Genomic DNA, 21,305 nt, shown 5'->3' on the forward strand with positions numbered 1-21,305 from the left:
TTAAAATTTCAAAATTTTATCAAATTCTTTTTTTTAATGGTATATAATCTTGAAATCTAATTAAAAGTCTGTCTAAAATAATCTGTTTTATTTTATGCTGATGATTTAATATTGATGTTTAAATTTAGTGAATATAGATAATTGTTGCTTAAAGATTATTTTTGTTATCATTATTGTACACACAATGGTAACTGTAAGTAAAACATTATGAATGCTGGACTTAAATTTTAAGGTAAATGTTATAGCAATTTGCATATTTTTTTAATGTTTCTATTATGGGTTCAGTTTGATAATCTTTTATGTCTTATCTTTTGTCGTCCAAATAATTATAAAAAATGCCTTTCAATAACATCATTTTCATTAAAATTGTTTGGACGAATAGTGTCATGGTAATTTAATGGGATTGGGGATCGCATGTTAGTTACGTTATCGTGTCACTGTTTTTCTATGTCCTATGGCGTGTGTCGTTGGTGGAATATGTGTGTTACTGTTCTCCGGTGTGCATGTTGTGTCGACTATTATATTATTTGATTTTGCGTTTCTCTGTTTTGATTTTTTTCTTGTGTGTGTTTGTGCTCTATTTATGTTACGCAGTGTTATCATTTTAGTTATGTTGTTTAACATTGTCATAAAGCGGGAGGTTTGGCTAGTCATTAAACCAGGTCCAATCCGTCAGTTTATCTTAGAATGTCCTGTTTCAAGTCGGGAATATGGACGGCAGGGTTTTTTTGTTGCAATTCGGTGTTCCTACTGTTCATTTGTTTTCCTCTTACAGTTGATGTGTTTCCCTCGGTTTCGTTTTGTAACCCGGATTTGTTTTCTATCAAACGATTTATGACTTATGCACACCGGTATACTTTTATTGTACATACCTATTGTGTTGCATGTATATATTGTTTATTAATCATTTTGCATCATTTGTGAAATAATGTAAGATTATTATATGCATTAATTGACATTGAAATAAATCATGTAGATTATAATTGTGATGTTATATGTTCCAGTTGTTTCTTTGTTTCCCAGTTATAGTTGATGTGTTTCCCTCGGTTTAAGTTTGTGACCTGGATTTGTATTCTCTCCATCGATTTATGACTTTTGAACACCGGTATACTACTATTGCCTTTATCTATATTGTAACAATGATTTTACTGATTAGATGTCCACATCTTATTTTACAAAATCATCTTTTAATTTTTCTTGCAACTAGGGTTATATTTTTGTTAATTTGAATATCTTAGATTATGTATATTTGGGCATTTTCTAACAATTAATGTCAGTCTTGCTCAATGGGTTTTTCTCTTTGTTGTAAATACCGTTGAATATTGGTATAATGGATAATGGTGAGTAAGTTGTAAGTTATTGGTAACTAATAAGATAGTATCTTTGGTCTGAAACATTGGTCTAGTTCGTAAGACAATAACTTTTTATTAAAAATCTAAACCATCTTATCATGCAGGTTGTTGGTACGTCAATTTCCCCTCAAGCATCTGAGGTTAGTGTGGCTAGATGTGCTGTCTTCGGCTTTAATGGTTTCGTGCAATTGTAGAACCAAATGATGGTTATTAATATTTGTTATGATTGTTCAAATTGTTTCAGAGAAGAAAATAAAAGTTATTACTAATAAGGTTAACATAAGAATTATGTGGTACAAATACTGCAATATCAACATATATCGTTGATATTTCTTTCATCAATCATGTATAGTTTCAAAAAAATCTATTTGCAGTTTTAGAACAAAATTCATTTTAAATTGACCAAACAAAATCGACTGTTGCCATTGACAGCACTGTTTCTCATACGAGCATACCAAACGATAACTGTTTGCAATGAAGCTAGAATTGAGAATGGAAATGGGGAATGTGTCAAAGAGACAACAACCCGACCATAGAACAGACAACAGCAGAAGGTCACCAATAGGTCTTCAGTGCAGAGAGAAATTCTCGAACCCGTAGGCGTCCTTCACTGGCCTCTAAACAAATATATATACTAGTTCAGTGAAAATGAGCGCCATACTTAACTTCAAATTATACACAAGAAAATAAAAGTTAAAATAATACAAGACTAACGAAGGAAGAATAATAGCAGACTAACCAAGGCCAGGGGCCCCTTACCTGGGACAAGCGCAAAATGCGGCGGGGTTAGTCATGTTGATGAGATCTCAACCCTCCCCCTATACATCTTGTCAATGTAGAAAGGTAAACGCATAACAGTACGCACATTAAAATTCAGTTCAAGAAAAGTCCGAGTCTGATGTCAGAAGATGTAACAAAAGAAACTAAACAAAATAAGTAACAATAATACATAAATTACAACAGACTACTAGCAGTTACCTGACATGCCAGCTCCAGACTTCAATTAAACTAATTAAAAGATTATGTCTTCATCATATGAATATCATGCACAATCCATCCCGTTAGGGGTTTAGTATCATACCATCATAACATATATGAGAAGAACATAACCCGTGTCATGCCAACAACTGGTTTTTAAATAAATGTGTTTAGTTCCGCTGCAAGTGCAAAGACTCTATGAATGAATCTACCATACGTTATTCCGGAAGCATATATTACAGAAACGTATCTGGTTTTTCTTGATGATATAAAAAAAAAGATGTGGTATGATTGCCAATGAGGCAACTCTCTACAAGAGACCAAATCACACAGAAATTAAAAGCAAAGTCACCGTACGGCTCTCAACATAGTCAGATATAAAAATCCCGGAAATTATTTTTTTTAAACTTCAAACGAAAATATCTAACAGCCTGAATTACGTAAAAACGCAATGAACGAAATATGAATATAATACACAGCAACAAACGCCAACGACTGAATTACAAGCTCCTGACTAGGAACAGGCACAAACAGAATGTATGCATTATTCCTTAGCTGAATAACAGAATTTGATGAAGTATTCCTGTGAAGAATAAAAAATTTGGGGGAGCCTAAATTCTTCCAATTCTTGAACCAATGCATACAAACATCATAAACTTAGTCTTCTGTTCAAGAAATTTTCATTTTTTTCGCATAAATTTCGTATAATCGTCAATTTTTTTTTTCAATCGGTCAGTGTTGTTGTGAAAATATGGCAGGTAATTAGAGTTCGTGTTTTGAAGCCGAAGTTTAACGATTGTCACCTGTTTGTCAACAATCAACAAAAAATAAACAAAAAAGCATGGAAATTGAGCACATGTTTAACATGTAAATTCAGATAATAGTTTATTTTAAGGACATCCATGCGTATTGCGATCACCGGATTTTTACGAGATGGATCACACTGAGGTCACTTTGCATATGGAAAATATGTCGGGGGAATTGCTTCCTGGAAGGAAGCAATGAAAATAAAGTAAACTTCTTCTAAATATGAATAAATTAAAGAATTTTCTTCAGAAAAAAATTTATGTACATAAGTTTTATATGTAAACTATCCATTGAGTTATAAAAAAACATTTTTTTAAATATGTCCGTTGACCCAGTTAACCAACCAAGATGGCCGACATGGCTTAAAATAAAACAATGGGCTAAAATGGAGATTTTGGCTTACATCTCTGAAACCAAAGCATTTTGAGCAAATCTGACAGGGTAAAATTGTTCATTAAGTGAAGATCTATCTGCCTTGAAATTTTTAGACCATTCAGTCAACCCGTTATTGGGTTGCTGCCGCTGAATCGGTAATTTTAAGAAAATTTTGCAGCTTTTAGTTATTATCTTGAATATTATTATAGAAAGAGATAAACTGTAAACAGCAATAATGTACAACAAAGTAAGACCTACAAATAAGTCAACATGACCAAAATGGTCAATTGACCCCTTAAGGAGTTATTGCCCTTTATAGTATTTTTTTTTAAATTTCATAAATGTCGTAAATGTTTATAAAATATTTTCCACTGCAACTACTGGGCCAAGTTCATTATAGAAAGAGATAATTGTAAGCAGCAAGAATTTCAGTAAAATAAGATTTACAAACACACCACCATCACTAAAACACAAGTTTGTCATGAATCCATCTGTGTCCTTTGTTTAATATGCACATAAACCTATGTGAGCGACACAGGATCTTTAGAGCCTCCAGTTTCCTTTTTAACCATGCATAGCGTTGTCAGCTTTTTTTTCGACTTTTGGGTTTGAATGTCACTCTCGTATCTTTCGCCTATTTTCAATTGTAAATTAAATGATAATTATCTGAGAAAACGTGGAGCCAAATGACATACAAATCGGACTAAATTTCGACTAGCGGCTTGGGATATTTTACAGTTTCTATTCTGGTATTTTTTCGCAAATACCCCTCCATAATATAAAATCTGTTCATATTTATATAGTTATTGTGTATGTAAATTCTATGAACCTATGCTAATGAATGTTTTTTCCCTTATACTTGTATTCTTCTTTAGGCCCTTAAATTGGCAATACCATATCTTATCTATCTATCTAAACGACTGACATATGCCAATCACTGGCGATGTTCCTGCAGTGAGGCAAGATAGGATTAAACCAGTTATTAAGACATGGACCCTCAACATTTAATCTGAGTCAAAAGGACAGAACGTATAAGCTAGGACCTATAATTTGATTTTTAAGGCGGGGCTAGGATGAACAATTTTGACCTGCTTTTTTTCAGTTTTAACCTCTGTCCTGCCTTTTAATTTTATTTTTTACTCAATTTGGTCCTGCCTTTTTATTTTTTGCTCTATTCGGTTCTGCTTTTTTTGTTTTGCTAGTTTATCCTTCATTTTTTACATAGATTGTCATCCTGCAATATTTTTTTGCCAAGTTGCTCATCCTTATTTTTATCTTTACTCAAAACTTCTGATAATTGGGTGCTTACATATAAAGAATAGATGATAGATTGGGCGGGGAGGGGGAGGGATTTAAAGAATAAAGAAAAATAACATAAAAAAATTAATACACTTATGAAGGTCCCCCAATCGAGGACCTCTTGGTAAGCATAACACGGAATAAAATTGTTATGACTCAATATTTTTTTTATGACAAACTAATCGATATTTAACAAAATATTACAGCAGACTGTATTTACTTGTTAACCACCAACAAATATCAAATCTTCCTTACACCGTGAAAAATGAAATTATCATTTTTTGTTGGTGCTCTTGAGTTGACCTAGTAAGTATAAAGCATCCAAGAATATTTGAACTAAATTTGACCATAAAAAGCTTCGGTCTCACGTACGTTGAAATGATCCAAAATGACCTATCCATGCTTCCAAGTTTTTAAATTCGAACTACATGTATATCCTGTAGTGGGTGCTATATACTACTGGTGTTTGCATTTATTTCATGTTTTTGTAGATCGAATTTATTTCAATTTAACAGCGATCAATTTCCACAAACTTCTACCACCTTGCCTTTAACAATTCTTTACATATTTAACATATTTGTAATCACCCAACAATTCTTCATTGATTGAATAAACGCGTTAATTCGATAACATACTCGAAAGACTACACTTACAGTTATTTTTAGAACATTTATGGTTATCAATCTAAGAATAGAAAACCCATATTTTTATTTACGTTCGATGACTTCGGACGTCATCTCGCGTAAGTACGATGATAAACGAGAATCTTCGAGTTAAAAATAGAAACTCCTGATTATCCGAGAACATTCGTTTACTTTGTATATATATAAGTAGCACGCTATGCCAGTGTTAGAATCATATACAAAGTCAGAGAATATACAGGTAGAACACAAAGAGATACTACAAGACAGAATTATTGTTTAAACGAAAAAAGGTATGCAATAAATTAATTAATCAATATTGTATTTTGCATTATGTTTCGCTAACTAAACCATTTTTTTGTAAACAGAAAGATTCAACAATACATTTTTTTTATAGATGGAATCTTGCCTGAATTTGGCACATGTTAGAAATTTGTTAAAATCTTAGGTGCACGAATTCAGCTCAGCATCCGTAAAACATTCATCTATTTTTTTTTAGCTAGAATGCTTTTAATATTTTGAGAGACTGGAAAAATCTATGTAAGACTACTGGACCGACAGGACGTAAAAAAAATTGCGTCTTTTCAAAATTGGTAAACATCCATTACATTTTTATAAAATTTTAGTTCCTGTATGCATTGAAATAAAAGGTGGTTTTTATTTTAATCAATTAAATAAATTGTGTCGTGATGAAAATTAAATATAAGCGCATCAAACAATAGATAAATCTTAAATGGTCAGTGTCTTTTAAAAAAGGTGGCTCGTGGGTACAAAAATTTCAGCAAAAAATTGAACCTTTATTTTTTCATTACAAATTTTATTTATTACACTATTAGTTATTACTAAAAAATCAACCCCCAAAAAATCGATTCGGTTTGGCCCCAGGTGACTTTTAAAATGTTCATATCATTGAAAAAGCTCAAAATGATATCCCTTTGGTGCAAAAAATGCCATTTTTTGGCATTAAATTTGAAAGATCTTTTTTCACTCATCGGTGACCTATATTTTTTATTATTGTTTTCATATAAGCTGTACATTAACTAAATAATTGTAAAATTTAAGCGATTTCTGTAATTAGGTTATTTTTTTTATTTCGGTATTACCTCTATTTCTCCTATTAGTTCAACAGAAAAAAAGACATTAACAAAAATATATGCTTCTTTTGGAGGCAGATTGTGAGCTTAAATGAACGGTGACCCCATTGTTTTATTTCATTTTTCCTTTAAGTATATGATAAAGTTCATTTATAAAAAAAATATAGAAAAATCCTATATTAGAAAAAAAAATTGATTTATACCTAGGAGCCCCCTTAACTAACATCAGTTGTTTATCAGAGACAGCGACTCAACAATAAAAAAAAAACCAATGACATCCGTGGTTGTAACATACTTTTATTATTTTTCATTCTAACACTTTACTGATTTTTTATTTCTGCTTTTTAAAATTATAATAAATAATAAATGAATTGTTAAATACAAAATACTATTGTTATATTTTTAAGATTACAAATCAAAGATGGCAGGAAAATCTCCAGCAATTGGAATAGATCTTGGAACAACATATTCATGTGTCGCTTTTTTCCAGCACGGGAAAGTAGAAATAATTGCCAACGACCAGGGTAACAGAACAACTCCTAGTTATGTTGCCTTCACGGATACAGAGAGACTTGTTGGTGATGCAGCAAAGAACCAAGTAGCACTGAATGCTGAAAATACTATTTTCGATGCTAAGAGACTGATCGGAAGAAATTTTACCGATTCCGCCGTACAGTCCGACATGAAGCATTGGCCATTCAAAGTTATCAACAGTGGCGGTAAACCAAAACTACAAGCCGAACACAAAGGAGAAACAAAAACATTTACACCAGAAGAAATAAGCTCTATGGTTTTAGTTAAAATGAAAGAAACTGCTGAAGCCTATCTGGGGAAAAGGATAACAGATGCTGTAATCACGGTACCTGCATACTTCAATGATTCCCAAAGACTAGCCACAAAGGATGCTGGGTGTATTGCAGGACTGAACGTACTGAGGATCATCAACGAACCTACTGCTGCGGCATTAGCTTACGGTCTGGACAAGAATCTATCTGGTGACAAAAACGTTCTGATATTTGATTTGGGAGGAGGAACATTTGATGTCTCCATTCTGTCGATCGGTGAGGGTTCATTGTTCGAGGTACGTTCCACAGCTGGAGACACTCATCTTGGAGGGGAGGATTTTGATAACAGAATTGTTAAACATTTCATTACTGAATTTAAGAGGAAGCATGGTAAAGACATTTCTGGAAATAATCGTGCAATCAGAAGATTATTAACTGCATGTGAGAAAGCAAAGAGAACATTGTCCAGCAGTACAGAGGCTAACGTGGAGATTGACTCATTGTTTGAGGGCATGGACTTCTACACAAAAATCACCAGAGCACGATTTGAAGATCTATGTCAAGATTTGTTCAGAAAGACCATGGAACCGGTCGAAAAAGCTTTGCGGGACGCAAAACTGGACAAGGGAAGTATTAATGAGGTTGTACTTGTTGGAGGCTCAACAAGGATCCCAAAAATACAGAAAATGTTATCGGAATTCATGAATGGAAAGGAATTGAACAAATCTGTCAATCCTGACGAAGCTGTGGCCTATGGTGCAGCCGTACAAGCAGCTATCCTATCAGGTGATCGTAGTGACGTCATTAAAGATGTACTGTTAGTAGACGTGGCTCCACTGTCCCTTGGAATCGAAACAGCCGGTGGTGTCATGACAAAACTAATTGAAAGGAATACAAAGATCCCTGCAAAAGCCTCCAACACTTTCACAACATATTCAGACAACCAACCAGCAGTAAGCATTCAAGTTTTTGAAGGAGAAAGAGCAATGACCAAAGACAATAATACTCTTGGAAAATTCGACTTGACTGGTATACCTCCAGCTCCTCGTGGTGTACCTCAAATCGACGTAGAATTTAACATTGATGCAAATGGACTTTTACACGTATCGGCTAAAGACAAAAGTACAGGAAATACAAAGCAAATTACAATCACAAATGACAGAGGAAGGCTTAGCAAAGAAGACATTGATAGAATGGTTTCCGAAGCAGAGAAATACAAAGACGAAGATGAAAAACAAAAACAGCGAGTTTCATCCAGAAATCAACTTGAGAACTATATATTCAGTGTTAAACAAGCGACAAATGACTCTGGTGACAAGCTGACATCTGAGGAAAAACAAACTGTTACAACAGCTTGTGAAGATTCACTTAAATGGTTAGATCAAAATTCCTTAGCAGAGAAAGATGAATACGAAGACAAAATGAAAGAACTTCAGAGAGTATGTTCACCCTTCATGACAAAACTTCATGGAGGTGCCCAAGGTGGACCGGCTGGTAGTTCAGGGGGACAACACGGGGGACAGAACACATCTGGTGGACCAACTGTGGAAGAAGTTGATTAAGATATAAATTTTAAATGACATTAATATTGCTTAATGATTTTTGAGATTGCTAGTCGGTAAAATATAATCATGCTAGAGAATATGTATTGGACTTTGAATGGCATTAACATTGAAAAATAGTTGTACATGTGTTTATCATAAGTTTTGTTATTTTTAAGTTACATATTAAAGCCTTTAAAGTGCTATATTTAGTTGTACATGTGTTGGCATTAACATTGAACATATGTGTTGGCATTAACATTGAATATATGTGTTGGCATTAACATTGAACATATTTAGTTATTTGTTTTTTTCAGTAGAAAAAAACTTTAATTGAATATTTAAGTTGTACATGTGTTGGCATTAACATTAAAACATATTTATTTATCCTTTAGTTTTTCAGTAGAAAAAACTTTAATTACGATATATTTAGTTTTGAAATATTCATACACATTTTGTAAAATATTTAGTCTCAGTAATAAACTGTGTTAAACATTTATTTGTTCAGTAATTTAGACATTTTTTTTCCAGAAAATGACCTCTAAAAGAGGTGATTTATGTCAATGAGATAAACTAGTCTAAAATCGAGAGATGTTTCAAACATTTGAAACTCATTGTACGGTAACAATAACATGTGATATGATTACCGATAAGGCAACTCTCCACCAGAGACCAAAGTCCGTAAAATTAATAACCGTCTCCGTACGACATTTAACAATTAGCAAATTTATATAAGAAAATGTGGTATGGTTGCCAATGAGACAACTCTCTATCCAAGTCACAAATGTTAAAATTAAACACATGGAAAGTCATCTTACATTAACAATAAGTCTTATTATTATCATCATAAGATGTGGTATGATTACCAATAAGACAACAATAATTACCGTGCGACCATCAAAAATTAACAAAACCCATACTGCAAGGCAATTTATAAATGGCTCAAATGATAAATTTCAAAAAACTGCGACGGGAAAACAGGAAAACAGGTGCATGAAAAACAAGTATGATAGACAGCAACTGTTAATAGACATAAGAAGATGTGGTTTGTGTGCCAATGAGAAAACTCTTTATCCACGTCACAATTTGTAAAAGTAAACAATTACAGGTCAAAGTACTCTCTCTCAACACGGAGTCTTGGCTCACGCTGATGATCAAACTAAAATGAGCCCCCCCCCCCCCAAAAAAAAAGAGTGTATATTTTCAATTTTCAAATTCTTGTGGTATTGCTTCAATAAAAATGATTATGACATGCACGTAATAAATTTTGAGCGTCAAAAGCGCTTTCCTGGATTTGACTCCATCAGGAAAGCTTAAACTCTAACATCTTATTACCAGGAATTGTGAGCGTCAAAGGCGCTTTCCGTACTGAGCTAAACTTCATCAGGAACGATCAACCTTATAAAAGTGAATACCAGGGAAGTATAAATACGTAGAAAAGTAGGGCTAAATGACCGAGGAGGATCAATCGGCAATCCTCGGGTGACTCCGCCTCTCTCCTTAGATGAGGTACGGAATCGGCCGAGTTGTGACGATTTCGAGGAGGATATCAAAGAAATTGTGTTAGTCTGTAGCAGTTGATCTCTAGTACTAAGATGTTGACATCTAGATAACTGATTGTCCAATAGCAGTGGTATCGCTCGAGGGTAACGAAACATGATACATGTAACTCAATAAAACAATTCATTACAAGAGCCTAATTAGATATAAGAAGATGTGGGATGAATGCCAACGAGACAACTCTCCATCCATGTCACAATTTGTAAAAAGTAAACCATTACAGATATGTATCAATGGAACAGCAACCCAACGACACAATATCAAATTACACACTCGAGAATTCGACATAACAAAATGGAGAATGGGGTTTGTGTTGCTGCAGTCTTTATTTTGTATGTTGTGTTTTCTGTAATTGTTTTGTCTTTCGGTCTGTTTGTATTCTTTAACCATTGCGTTATCAGTTTATTATCGACTTGTGACGGTTTTCAAGAAAGAAGACAAAACATACATTTCACCTTTGTGTTTCATTTTAAGCTAAGTCCTCAGTGTTGGCTGAAAGTAAGGATCATCGGGAATAATCCTTCAATTAAATAGCCAAATGATATGGTTGGACAAATTTGCATTCGTCACAACTCGGCCGATTACGTACCTCATATGGAGAGTAGCGGAGTCACCCGAGGATTGCCGATTGGCCAAGTTTGGTTCCAATTGACCCATTATTCTCAGAGGAACATTTAATGAATGGCTATTATTTATTTTGAATTTATTGACCCATAAAATTAATTTTTGACTCTTCACATTTTACATAATCCGCGAAAAGCGGATTATGTAAAATGTGAAGAGTCAAAAATTAATTTTATGGGTCAATAAATTCAAAATAAATTATTGCCATTCATTAAAAATAAATTTCTATCAAAAATAAGGCTCAAAGAACTTTTCATATTATTTATATTAACAATAACAACGTACACACATGTTGGCGTATGAATACACAATTACGTCAGAGTGGGCGTGTCGCCATAAAACTTGACAACATTGAAAATAAAACTAATAATTTTAACCAATCAGTAAATACACCAAATTTATTTATATTATTGTAAAAAATCATGATCGACAGATAATGACGACGGGTCGGAAGCCAAGTGATAACAATAGCTCTCATTGGTCCTTTATTGGAAATTTATGTATGATATTTTAAGATACTACACACATGGAGACTATATGCGATTTTTAGAAGGGGAATTCCCAGACTCGGGTATCTTTGTCGATCAGTTAATATTCTGTTGGTGGGTGGAAAAAACAGGCTTGTTATTCAGTGGTTGTTGTTGGTTCTCGTCTGCCATACTTTTTTTTCGAAAATTGTTTTGTTTAAAATTTATCGGTTGTTTTTCTCTTTAAACTGATTCACATATTTCAACCAACTTAGCAGTATGATTTTTTCACATTTTTTGTGATCGTATAATTGATTATAATCTCTAACATCCACTTCATTTGAACTCTAGATGGTACTTGCCTAATTTACAATCGGTAGTTAAGTGGCTGTCAATGATTCCTGTCTGTTTGTTTCGTTTTTCGAAAATTATTTAAGTATAAATTAAGCTGTTGGTTTTCTTTTGAATTATTAACATTTTTCGTGTCGAGGCTTTTTACAGCAGACTTTGCTGTATTAGTTTTTTTTCAGATTGTTGACGGCTGCATGATTGCTTATACTTAATTTTTGCATCAACTTTATTTGGACTCTGATAAAAAGTTGTCACTTAGTTGGCAATATTATACTGACCGACTTTAGAAACGCAACACTAGATTATTCTTTTTTAAATTTTTGAATGAATTTGTCACCGTCAAGAGCAATGACTGTTTGTAACAAACGCCAAAATGATTGCCAGAAAGGTCAACCAATTCTGTTTGACATGTTTTGGGTTCTGTTTTGCACATTCTGAGTTTGCCTTTGTACCAACCATTACTATGGGGGTTGGCAATTATGCAGTTGAAACTTTCGAGCTTTAAATGTTTTTCTTCAGCCGATTCTTTGGCAGTACAGTTTATGCATGGGAAACATTTATTGAATTAATCTGTGCGCAATGCTATTCCGCAATTTCATTACCAGTTGTAAACAGGTCTCGCAATTTAGCCGTTTCAGAATCTAAAGAATCATGGGTAATTTCATTGTTCGTACCCCAAAATGAAAATAACGCCACGTCATTGGTTAAATTTCCATTGTTTATGACATTTTTAACCAATCAGGACGTTGTGGTGTACAGTTTTGAAAATATTACCCAGGATGCATTAGATTCTGAAACGGCGAATTACGTTGGGTAATCAAATTATATTGACTGCATGTTGATCCGGTCATTGATTGTCGACAACACATCCTATACAGTAAGGACAGTAAAGCTAGGTTCACACTGCCGATCAGATCAACTCGATGAACCCGATTGTCCAAATTTCCACGACCAAACTCAACCAAATTCTTGATCGGGCCTGTTTACAACTTCTACCCGACCGTCATCCGACTGTACACGACCTTAACTCGACAATTCACGACCCCATCAGGACTCCATCCCGACAACAAAATGAATACTTATTCGATAATTCCGATCAGTTCACGATCTTTACACGATTTTTACTCGACTAGCTAGACCAAATCAATTTTTTCACAATCTCAGTCTGATCTCGACCAGACCAGATCGACCTGATCGTATATGGGTCGTAGGGATAATCGGGAATTGGTCGAGTATGCACAATTTTAGTATAAAAACGTCCGAAACTTTTATTCCTCGCCACTTCGGAGTGGGCATTACGTGTTACCCTTGTCCGTCCGAACGTATGTGCGTACGTCCCAACAATATTAGTTTCCGTTCTTTAATTTTTTTTGCTTCAACCAAATTTTATGAAACGCCGTATACACAATGCTGATTTCCATAAAACACAGTTCAAATGCAAATTTGGGTGGCCGTTCTTGAGTAATGACCCTTTATAATGTTACTTATGCTAGCTGGGGTATTATCAGTGTCCCATGGACACATTTTCCGTATATTTGGTTTTATCGGTCGTCCCACTGTTAGTCCGGCCGATTGGTGCAGATATAGAGCAGAATTGCTCACTTGATGAGGAAAGCATGAAACTTTGCATAGTAGTTCTTGGTTATATACCCTTTGATTTCAGCTATGGACCCACTCTGAAAAATCCAATATGGCTGCCATTTTCAAGATGGCGGAAAAACGGTATAAAATTCAAGATTGTCCTAAAAGTATTCTATATAATTTCGGAAATTAAAGTAATGATTCTTTAAAAATGGACTTCATGTTCTTGAATTTGTTATCAATTAATTCAAAAGTATAAAACAAATAATTTGGGTATTTCTATAACACATAAGTTGCAAATATAGCTGCATATACAAAAACAAATAGTGAAATTCAAAATGTTAATCAATATCATAATGTTACATGTTATTGTAATTGTTCTTTAAACGCTTTCAGTTTTAATGGTTGGAATGAAATAGGTTGAAACGAGTCGATTGACGTTAATATAGGTCGGTTAAATGTGGTGGAATAGTAGGTAACTCATCTGAACTTTGAGGCAGTGCCGAGGGCACCTTGTCTCGTGTCTCTTCAATGCCACGTCTTACGTCACTTATCGCGTTTGCATCTGCCGTACCCACTACATCGTCAAATTATTCTATGTAATCAATAGGTGTACCTTTCTTCAGGCGGATTAGACGATTGCCATCATTTAAAATGGTTAAGGGGCAACTATTTCCTTTTCCAACTACGTGCGTAACCAATTTGCAACATTTCAGCGAGCATGGTCCTAAAATGCACTCCTGGTCAGCACTTTTATTAGTCTTAATGGTAACAGTCATGTTTGAATTTGGTGGAACTGTGATGGTTCGTTTTATGCAAACTAGCTGAGTTAAAATCTCGTTTCCACTATTAACAAATGAAGCATTTATCTCTTTATTGTTAATGGTAATTGTGGGACTACTCAGGTTTATCACTGCGATCAGTGTGTCCAAAATAACTAGCCTAAGTATAACATCGTCTGTTAATGGCTCTTTGCACACATCCCATTTTATGTTTACTCTATTAATGTCGAGAGTCGTTCCTTATAATCTTCTCAATAACAAGCTGTTAACCTCATCACGTAGCGTTACGTTCTCCAAATCTCAATTTTCTACCGGAATTAATTTCTCATTTACTAATGTTATCATTGCAGCAGTGTCCACAATCATGCTCACATTCTGGTCATGTGTAGTACCTCGTACTACTAAGCTCTTTCAAATGGTTCGTCTGATGACAATATTGGACGAGACAGTGGGCCTCTGTTCGATTGTGTGATAAGATGATGTTTCATTGCCAATAGACTTTGGAATCTGAATTGTCCTACTGGCCCGACCCTTTGCTCCATTGTTGAGGTTACACTTTGATTTGCTCCGTATCCTGGTGAAGGTGACTGTTGTCTGAAATATTCGGGATTTCTGGAGTTTGTCCGTGGAGATGCTAACCGTTGTCTTTAGGGACTATATGATCTCTAGCTTAGTGGGGGTGTTACTGATCGATAGGCATTAAGCTTGGGTGTACTTCTATCTGCCGATTTACCGCGATTGTATTGCTCAATAGATCTTCCACGTTTATATTGATCATGTGATCTTCCATTGAACTGGTGATCTTCCATGATTTTTTATCAGAAGAACCGAGATTATATTGATCGGCCAATCCAAAATTATGCTGATTAGTTGAAAGCATAACATCAGCTAGTTTTGTGACAAGTTGTGTGAGGTTATGCAACTCATAATCCAAAGGACTGCTCATATTTTCTTTAACGGTGGTCGATGGTCATAATTGGCACTTTTTTATCCATATATCGCCATCTGGTTTGCTTTTGAGGTTTTCACGTGTTTTAACGCCTTGTTGAATGTTTCTAGGTTCCTCTCTATTACATGCCTTGAAGAATCTTTGTCTTTACATCCTCGACGGAATGTTATGGTTGCAATCTGGTTTGATCGTCTTCCTTGCTGAAGCGCTGCTCCAAATGAATGCTTTTTAAGGCCTTGGAATCATCATCTGTGTTTACCATGCGAGCGTACTCAAAGCCAACATCGGCCTGGCAATCTGGGGCCTACACACATTTTTCCTGATTTCCCATTGTCATCTACCGGCAGTTCGTTCAAATTGGTAAATGAGCGCCTCCCAAGAGATGGATCCTCTTCAATTGAGTTTTTAAATTTGTGGCAGCTGTGGGCGTCGGTTCCGGTCCCTTGCTCAAAGATTTTCTTGCCACATGGTATATTCTCTCTCCAGTGAAGAGTCTGAAGAAGAGGTGTTGTCACACTCTTTTTCTTTCCTCTGCCCTTTCCTGGATCGGTCAATGGAGCCAACTTGATGTTATGGGAAGCATATTAGAGCTCCAGAAGCGGACGAGGTTGTCATAATTGGAGTGATAAATGTTGGATTTGCCATTGACTCGACGGGGATGATACCGTAAGTAGGCACTGCATTCAACATTGGAAAAACTTGATAGAATTCATTTGCAGCTAATTGTTTCTGTAATGGTGTGCTGATCTAAACCAAATATTATTGACTCATAGTAGATGGTTAGTGTGCGTAAGAAGACACATAAGCCTTTTGCTGGTATCCTTGATTAGTACTAGAGGTTTATAGTATGTTCTTAAATGGAGATTGTTGTTGAATAATTTGAACTGTCTCATGCAGGGCCAAGGGCCCTGACATAGGACTTTTGACTTAAGGCGAAGACACCTTCAACAGAGTTGGCACGGTTTATGGCACAATTGTGGAAAGACCCACGGCATGGATTTTGATGTGTACTTTTGGTAAACTTGCGTTGTACTGGCTAAGGTCAAATTTTGGCTTAGATGATGTGTCCATTACAGAAATATTAACTTCTTTATTTCGATTGTCCACTGATTCATTCACAACAGATGCCAGTTGTTGGAAGGTACCCTGCTGTTCAAATGCACTTTGAAATAGAACTGTGTCTCCTTCCTCAGTTATTGTCAGCTTGTCCATTCGTCTCACAACAACATTGAATATCTTATTGGTCTGACCATCAATTCCGTCAAGCAATTATTACTAGCCTTGTGGTCTATCCTGTCGTCACACTGCTGAAGTTGCTGAGATATTGCTTTCACCTGTTTGTTATTGATATTCATTGCCTCTTTCTGTTCAGCTTGAAACGTAATGAGACCAACACATATTTTATATATTCGCGCTTCGCTCTGTTTTATATTGCGGTAAATATCAACTGTTCTTTTAGCATTTGATTTCTATCTGTTAAATATTCTTGGTACAATTGTTTAATAGTCATTTCTGAGCTGTCCTCTGTTAAAGCGTCTTCAGCTGTGGGTTTCTCAATATCACCAAGTGATTTAGTTTCTGCCATTTCAATGTTCTTGTCCTTGTTGTCCCCAATTCCTGCCATTTAACTGATATGTGTTTAACTGATTCTCAATTCAGTTTAATGTCTAAAATTGCAAAATATTGCGACTAAGAGATAAGATAGGCACTGAATAATATCTTAAGGCAGATAAATCCCAAATTACAGCTTTTATGTGTGACCCAAGACAACAAATAGTGCAGCTTTTAATGAAAGCTACTACTGCAGCTTTTTATGACAGCTACTACTTTGTGTATGAAATGACAAGCAAGGCAAAATCAGAAAGGACAGAACTGGGACAGATACCAAATGACACTATACATCAATAAAATGCTTATATTCAGGTCAATTCTCAATAATGAATATTTGCTTATTTTTCAAGGCGGCCATTTTGAAAATAGCCGTCATTTTGTATTTCAAAAATAGAACAAAACAAAATCTTGCTAAGTACACCAAGTCATTCAAATATGTTGATTTTTGTGCACCCAGCATCAAATCCACTGTGGTTTGTGCAATACTGGAAAATATTTTAGAACGTACGGCAGCCATCTTGAAATAGGCCGCCATATTGAATTTTGAGGATGGGTCCATAGCTAATATTGCTCAGTACACAAAAATGTACCATCATGCAAAAATTGGTGCTTTCCTCATTATTTGAGCAATTTTTTCACCGATCGGCCGGACTATGTCTATATCACTCTGTTCAGCTCTTTTTTATTATTCCGTATCATGTCTTTGTGACGTCAAATACGTTGACCCGGCCTTAATAACTTTGACCCGGACATATCAGCGACGTCATAATGTTTGAACCGACGTTAATAACTTTGACCCGAACTTATCAAGTCATCTTTTGTGTGCTGGTGAAACAAAGAAAACACTTCTGAAACACGCAAATATAGCCCGATAAATCGATTATCAGATTATCTGCATATTGATATTGTAAAATATCAGCTGCTTGACATTATATGAAGGTTTTTTGATCTCGTTCGCTACGCTCACTCGACAAAAAGCTTCATATTATGTCTCGCAGCTGATATTTTACGATATCAACATGCAGATAACCTGATAATCGGTACATATTCAGTAGAAGGTCCGAATAAAATCATACATTCAAAATATCTATATAGATCGAAATAAAGCAATTGGATTTGTGGGCAAGGTGGTAAGAGCTCAGAGAGACAGGTGACGGAGCTTGGAGAGTGAAAAGAAGACGAACAAGCAGGTGTTGACAGCAACGGGCGCCGATAAATCTAAGTGAGGCAGTGGCTGACACGCCGACCACATGTGGGCAGTATGAGAGACTTGCACTAACTTAACAAAGAGGAACCCAATGCTTACAAAAACTTCCTCATAGTGGACACTGATATGTAATAGTTGTATTAGGTCCGAGTACACAGTTATCGTCCTTTGATTTTCGTTGTCCGGACAACGAATATAGTCCTTAGTGTTGACAGTGTGTTACATACGAATTTTTGTTATATCCCTTCTAAATTTATTTTTCCATGTTTTATTCCTCATATAGCAAGTAGGGGGTGAAATGACACTGTAAAAAAAATTAGGTCATAAATATTTATGTAAAGTAGTGATTAGGTCCAGCTGAAAAAGGTAAAAAATTAGCACTTCGGAATCTGTCAAAAGATTTCAAGACCCCTTAATATAAAATTGTTCATATTTTGAGGTAAGGCTGATGAAGTTTTCTATAAGTTTGATATAATTTGTCCCAAAACTAGTACAACACACTGTAAAAATATTGAGAAAACACAGCTGGGATTTTTTTTCATTTATTGTCTAAAAAATTGCACTACGAAATTACTGTGTACTTGGACCTATTGGGCTTTTTTTTTTAGTAATTTTAGACAATATTTTGAGTTATGACAAGCAAGAACACGTTTAGATAATTGATCTAATGTTAAAGTTAGAAAGAAATGCATCGTTTGAACTAACAGAACGACGAACGGCAAACAGAAGACGTATTAGCAGCGAGAGTATAGTTTGTGAATTGTTTATGCAAACTTTGCAAAAGTATGTTAGAAACAAATGATCAAAACGTGTGCACGCTGAACTGTTTGTATCGTTCGTTGTTACATGTATATATATATTAATCATTTCTATGTCATTTGGTGTTCTGTGAAGAGCTGTCTCGTCGGCAATTGTACTACATCTTCTTTGTTTATACTAGTACAAACATTTCTATACAAACGAAAAATACGGACAGAAAAAAAAACAGAAAATAGCCCATAAAACAGGTAAATATAATCTTGATCGATGTTCTTATAAACCAACTTCGAAAGATAACTTAGTCGTCAGCAGTCTAATAATAAATATTATTGCACAATTACTTTCATATTTGAAAATCAGCCGGTGCCAATTGCAACATTGCAGGATAATCTTCCCTTCCGGAACACATGAGTTCATCCCATGTTTTTTTGGGTTATGTATTGCTAAGTTTTTAGTTTTCTATTTTATGTGGACTGCTGTTTGTCTTCTCGTCGGTTTTCGTTTTTTGCTATGGCTGTGTCAGTTTGTTTTCAACATTTGATCGTTCCTTTGGTGTCTTTTGCCTCTCTTTTAAAATGTTACCTCTCCCTGTAAAAGTAAAGACACGTACTGTGCATAGAGGAATTTGTGTACAGTTAAATATATTGTTGCCAATATATTTTTGCGGAGACAGAGTTATGAGAGTTAATCAGAGCTGCACAAACGTTTAGAGAATCGTGTAGCAGTCATGTGTTCTCGGGTACGGGCGAGTAGAGACCGAAGAGTAGTCGAATGTTGTCGCGAAGGGATCGGGTATTGGTCGAGTTGGTCTGGGGTAAAATAAATATAGAAGTCACAGTGATCTGGAAGCGATTGGACATTGGTCGAGTTATTCTGGAAATGATCGGACATTAGTCGAGCAAAAGTCGAAATGATCGAGTACTGATCGTAAATTTTGTTGTATTCCGACCAAACTCGATCTCTACACGATCCTTTCACGATTTCACGACTGCTTCTCGACTGCTTCTCGATCTCTTCTCGGGTGACTTGCTTCTCGGTCCTTACTGGATTGTTTTTGACATGTCAAAAACTCTCGGGTAGATAGTCAGATCGATGACGAGTAGGGTAGACTATCCCGAACATCCTTGTCGATTGAGTCAGACCAGTCTCCCGATCACGTAATTTTTCTTGATCGGGCTTGATCGAGTTGATCTGATCGGCAGTGTGAACCTAGCTTAACACAAGTTTCTTAAGTTAAACTTTATGTTTGCAGCACGTTCATGTTTTACTGTTTACAGTATTCTTATGGGCTGATTCAGTTTTTTATTCCTCAGTCTTTACAATATGGAGATGCAGCATTTCTAACTGATTTAAGTGTGGCCAAGGCTTGAAAGAATTGTTTCATGAAAACTGAAAACAAATCTTTAATGGGTTCCATAAAGATAGGTAAGTCAGATATTGATTTTTTCTAAAGAAAAGGAAGCTTCTTCAAAAATCCGGTATGTTTAATAAACACAGGTAAGTCAGATGTTGATTGTTTCTAAAGAAAAAGAAGCATGGGTAAGCATAAATAGTAGTTGTATGAGAATCAAAGATGATTTGGTAAAAAAAACAACACAATGAGTGTTGCGTTTTATAGTCAATCAGTACATCATGTTATTGTCATGTGTGATTTGTAGCTTGACATATCGTATGGACCACTGTCGTCTGTCCTTGAGGAAGACTATGTCTTTGTTTATTCTACATTGGCTCAAGGTATAGGGGAGGTTTGAGATCTCACAAAACATGTTTAATCCCACTGCATGTTTACGCTTGTTCATTGTCTGGAGCCTCTGGCCTTTGTCATTCTTGATACAAAAAAGAATAACTGTAGTATCACTAGTGTCTATATTTAGTAGCATACTAATTCTTTTACTAGCTTCCGTCTTCGTTTTTCTGCGTAGAATTTGTATTCTAGGTTCTGCATCTGTTTGCCTACATCTGTGTTGACCCTTGAACCATAGTTTCCTGAGTTGGTGTTTGGCATATATAGAGGTCCATAAATCTGTTAAGTACTAAGTACATGTGATTATTCCTCAAAAGCAATTTGCATATTTGTTTCACAAACAAATGTCTCTAATGAGATACGTACTTTTGTTATAATTAAAAGGGAACTTAACTGAATCAAATTTTAGATCGAATGTTACAAAAGATTTGGTCAAATTATGCTAAAGTTATTGTACCAAATGTACAATGAGCATTAAAAAACAAAACAAAATTTTCCATAGTAAACGAATACCCCACTCGCACTTTCATTTTATATGTTCGTTGGACAGTGAAATTAGAGTAACAACTTTATTTTGGAATAAAAAATTAAAATGATCATATCATAGGGAACATGTGTACTAAGTTTCAAGTTGCTTGGCCTTCAAATTCATCAAAAACTACCTTGACCGAAAAACTTTAACCTGAAGCGGTACAGACAGACGGACGAACGGATACATAAACTAAAAAACATTATGCCCCTAGGTTGAGTATAACTTGTAGTCTAACAACATATCTAAACAACATTGAGGATAAAAAG

At 35.1% G+C, this 21,305-nt stretch overlaps 1 protein-coding gene across 1 annotated transcript; it reads left to right on the top strand.

The window, feature by feature from the left end:
* Positions 1-5,635: 5,635 nt before the first annotated feature.
* LOC143042327 (heat shock protein 68-like) lies at positions 5,636-9,072 on the top strand. Its single transcript, XM_076214602.1, has 2 exons — positions 5,636-5,745; positions 6,954-9,072. Exon 2 carries the CDS (start codon positions 6,968-6,970, stop codon positions 8,891-8,893), a length of 1,926 nt encoding a protein of 641 aa, XP_076070717.1. The 5' UTR covers positions 5,636-5,745; positions 6,954-6,967; the 3' UTR covers positions 8,894-9,072.
* Positions 9,073-21,305: the final 12,233 nt, after the last annotated feature.

The sequence above is a fragment of the Mytilus galloprovincialis genome, chromosome 8 (assembly GCF_965363235.1).
Source record: "Mytilus galloprovincialis chromosome 8, xbMytGall1.hap1.1, whole genome shotgun sequence".
Taxonomy (NCBI): domain Eukaryota; kingdom Metazoa; phylum Mollusca; class Bivalvia; order Mytilida; family Mytilidae; genus Mytilus; species Mytilus galloprovincialis.

Excerpts from the sequence above, each read along its gene's own strand:
- LOC143042327 (XM_076214602.1), top strand. The coding sequence starts at position 6,968 with ATGGCAGGAAAATCTCCAGCAATTGGAATAGATCTTGGAACAACATAT.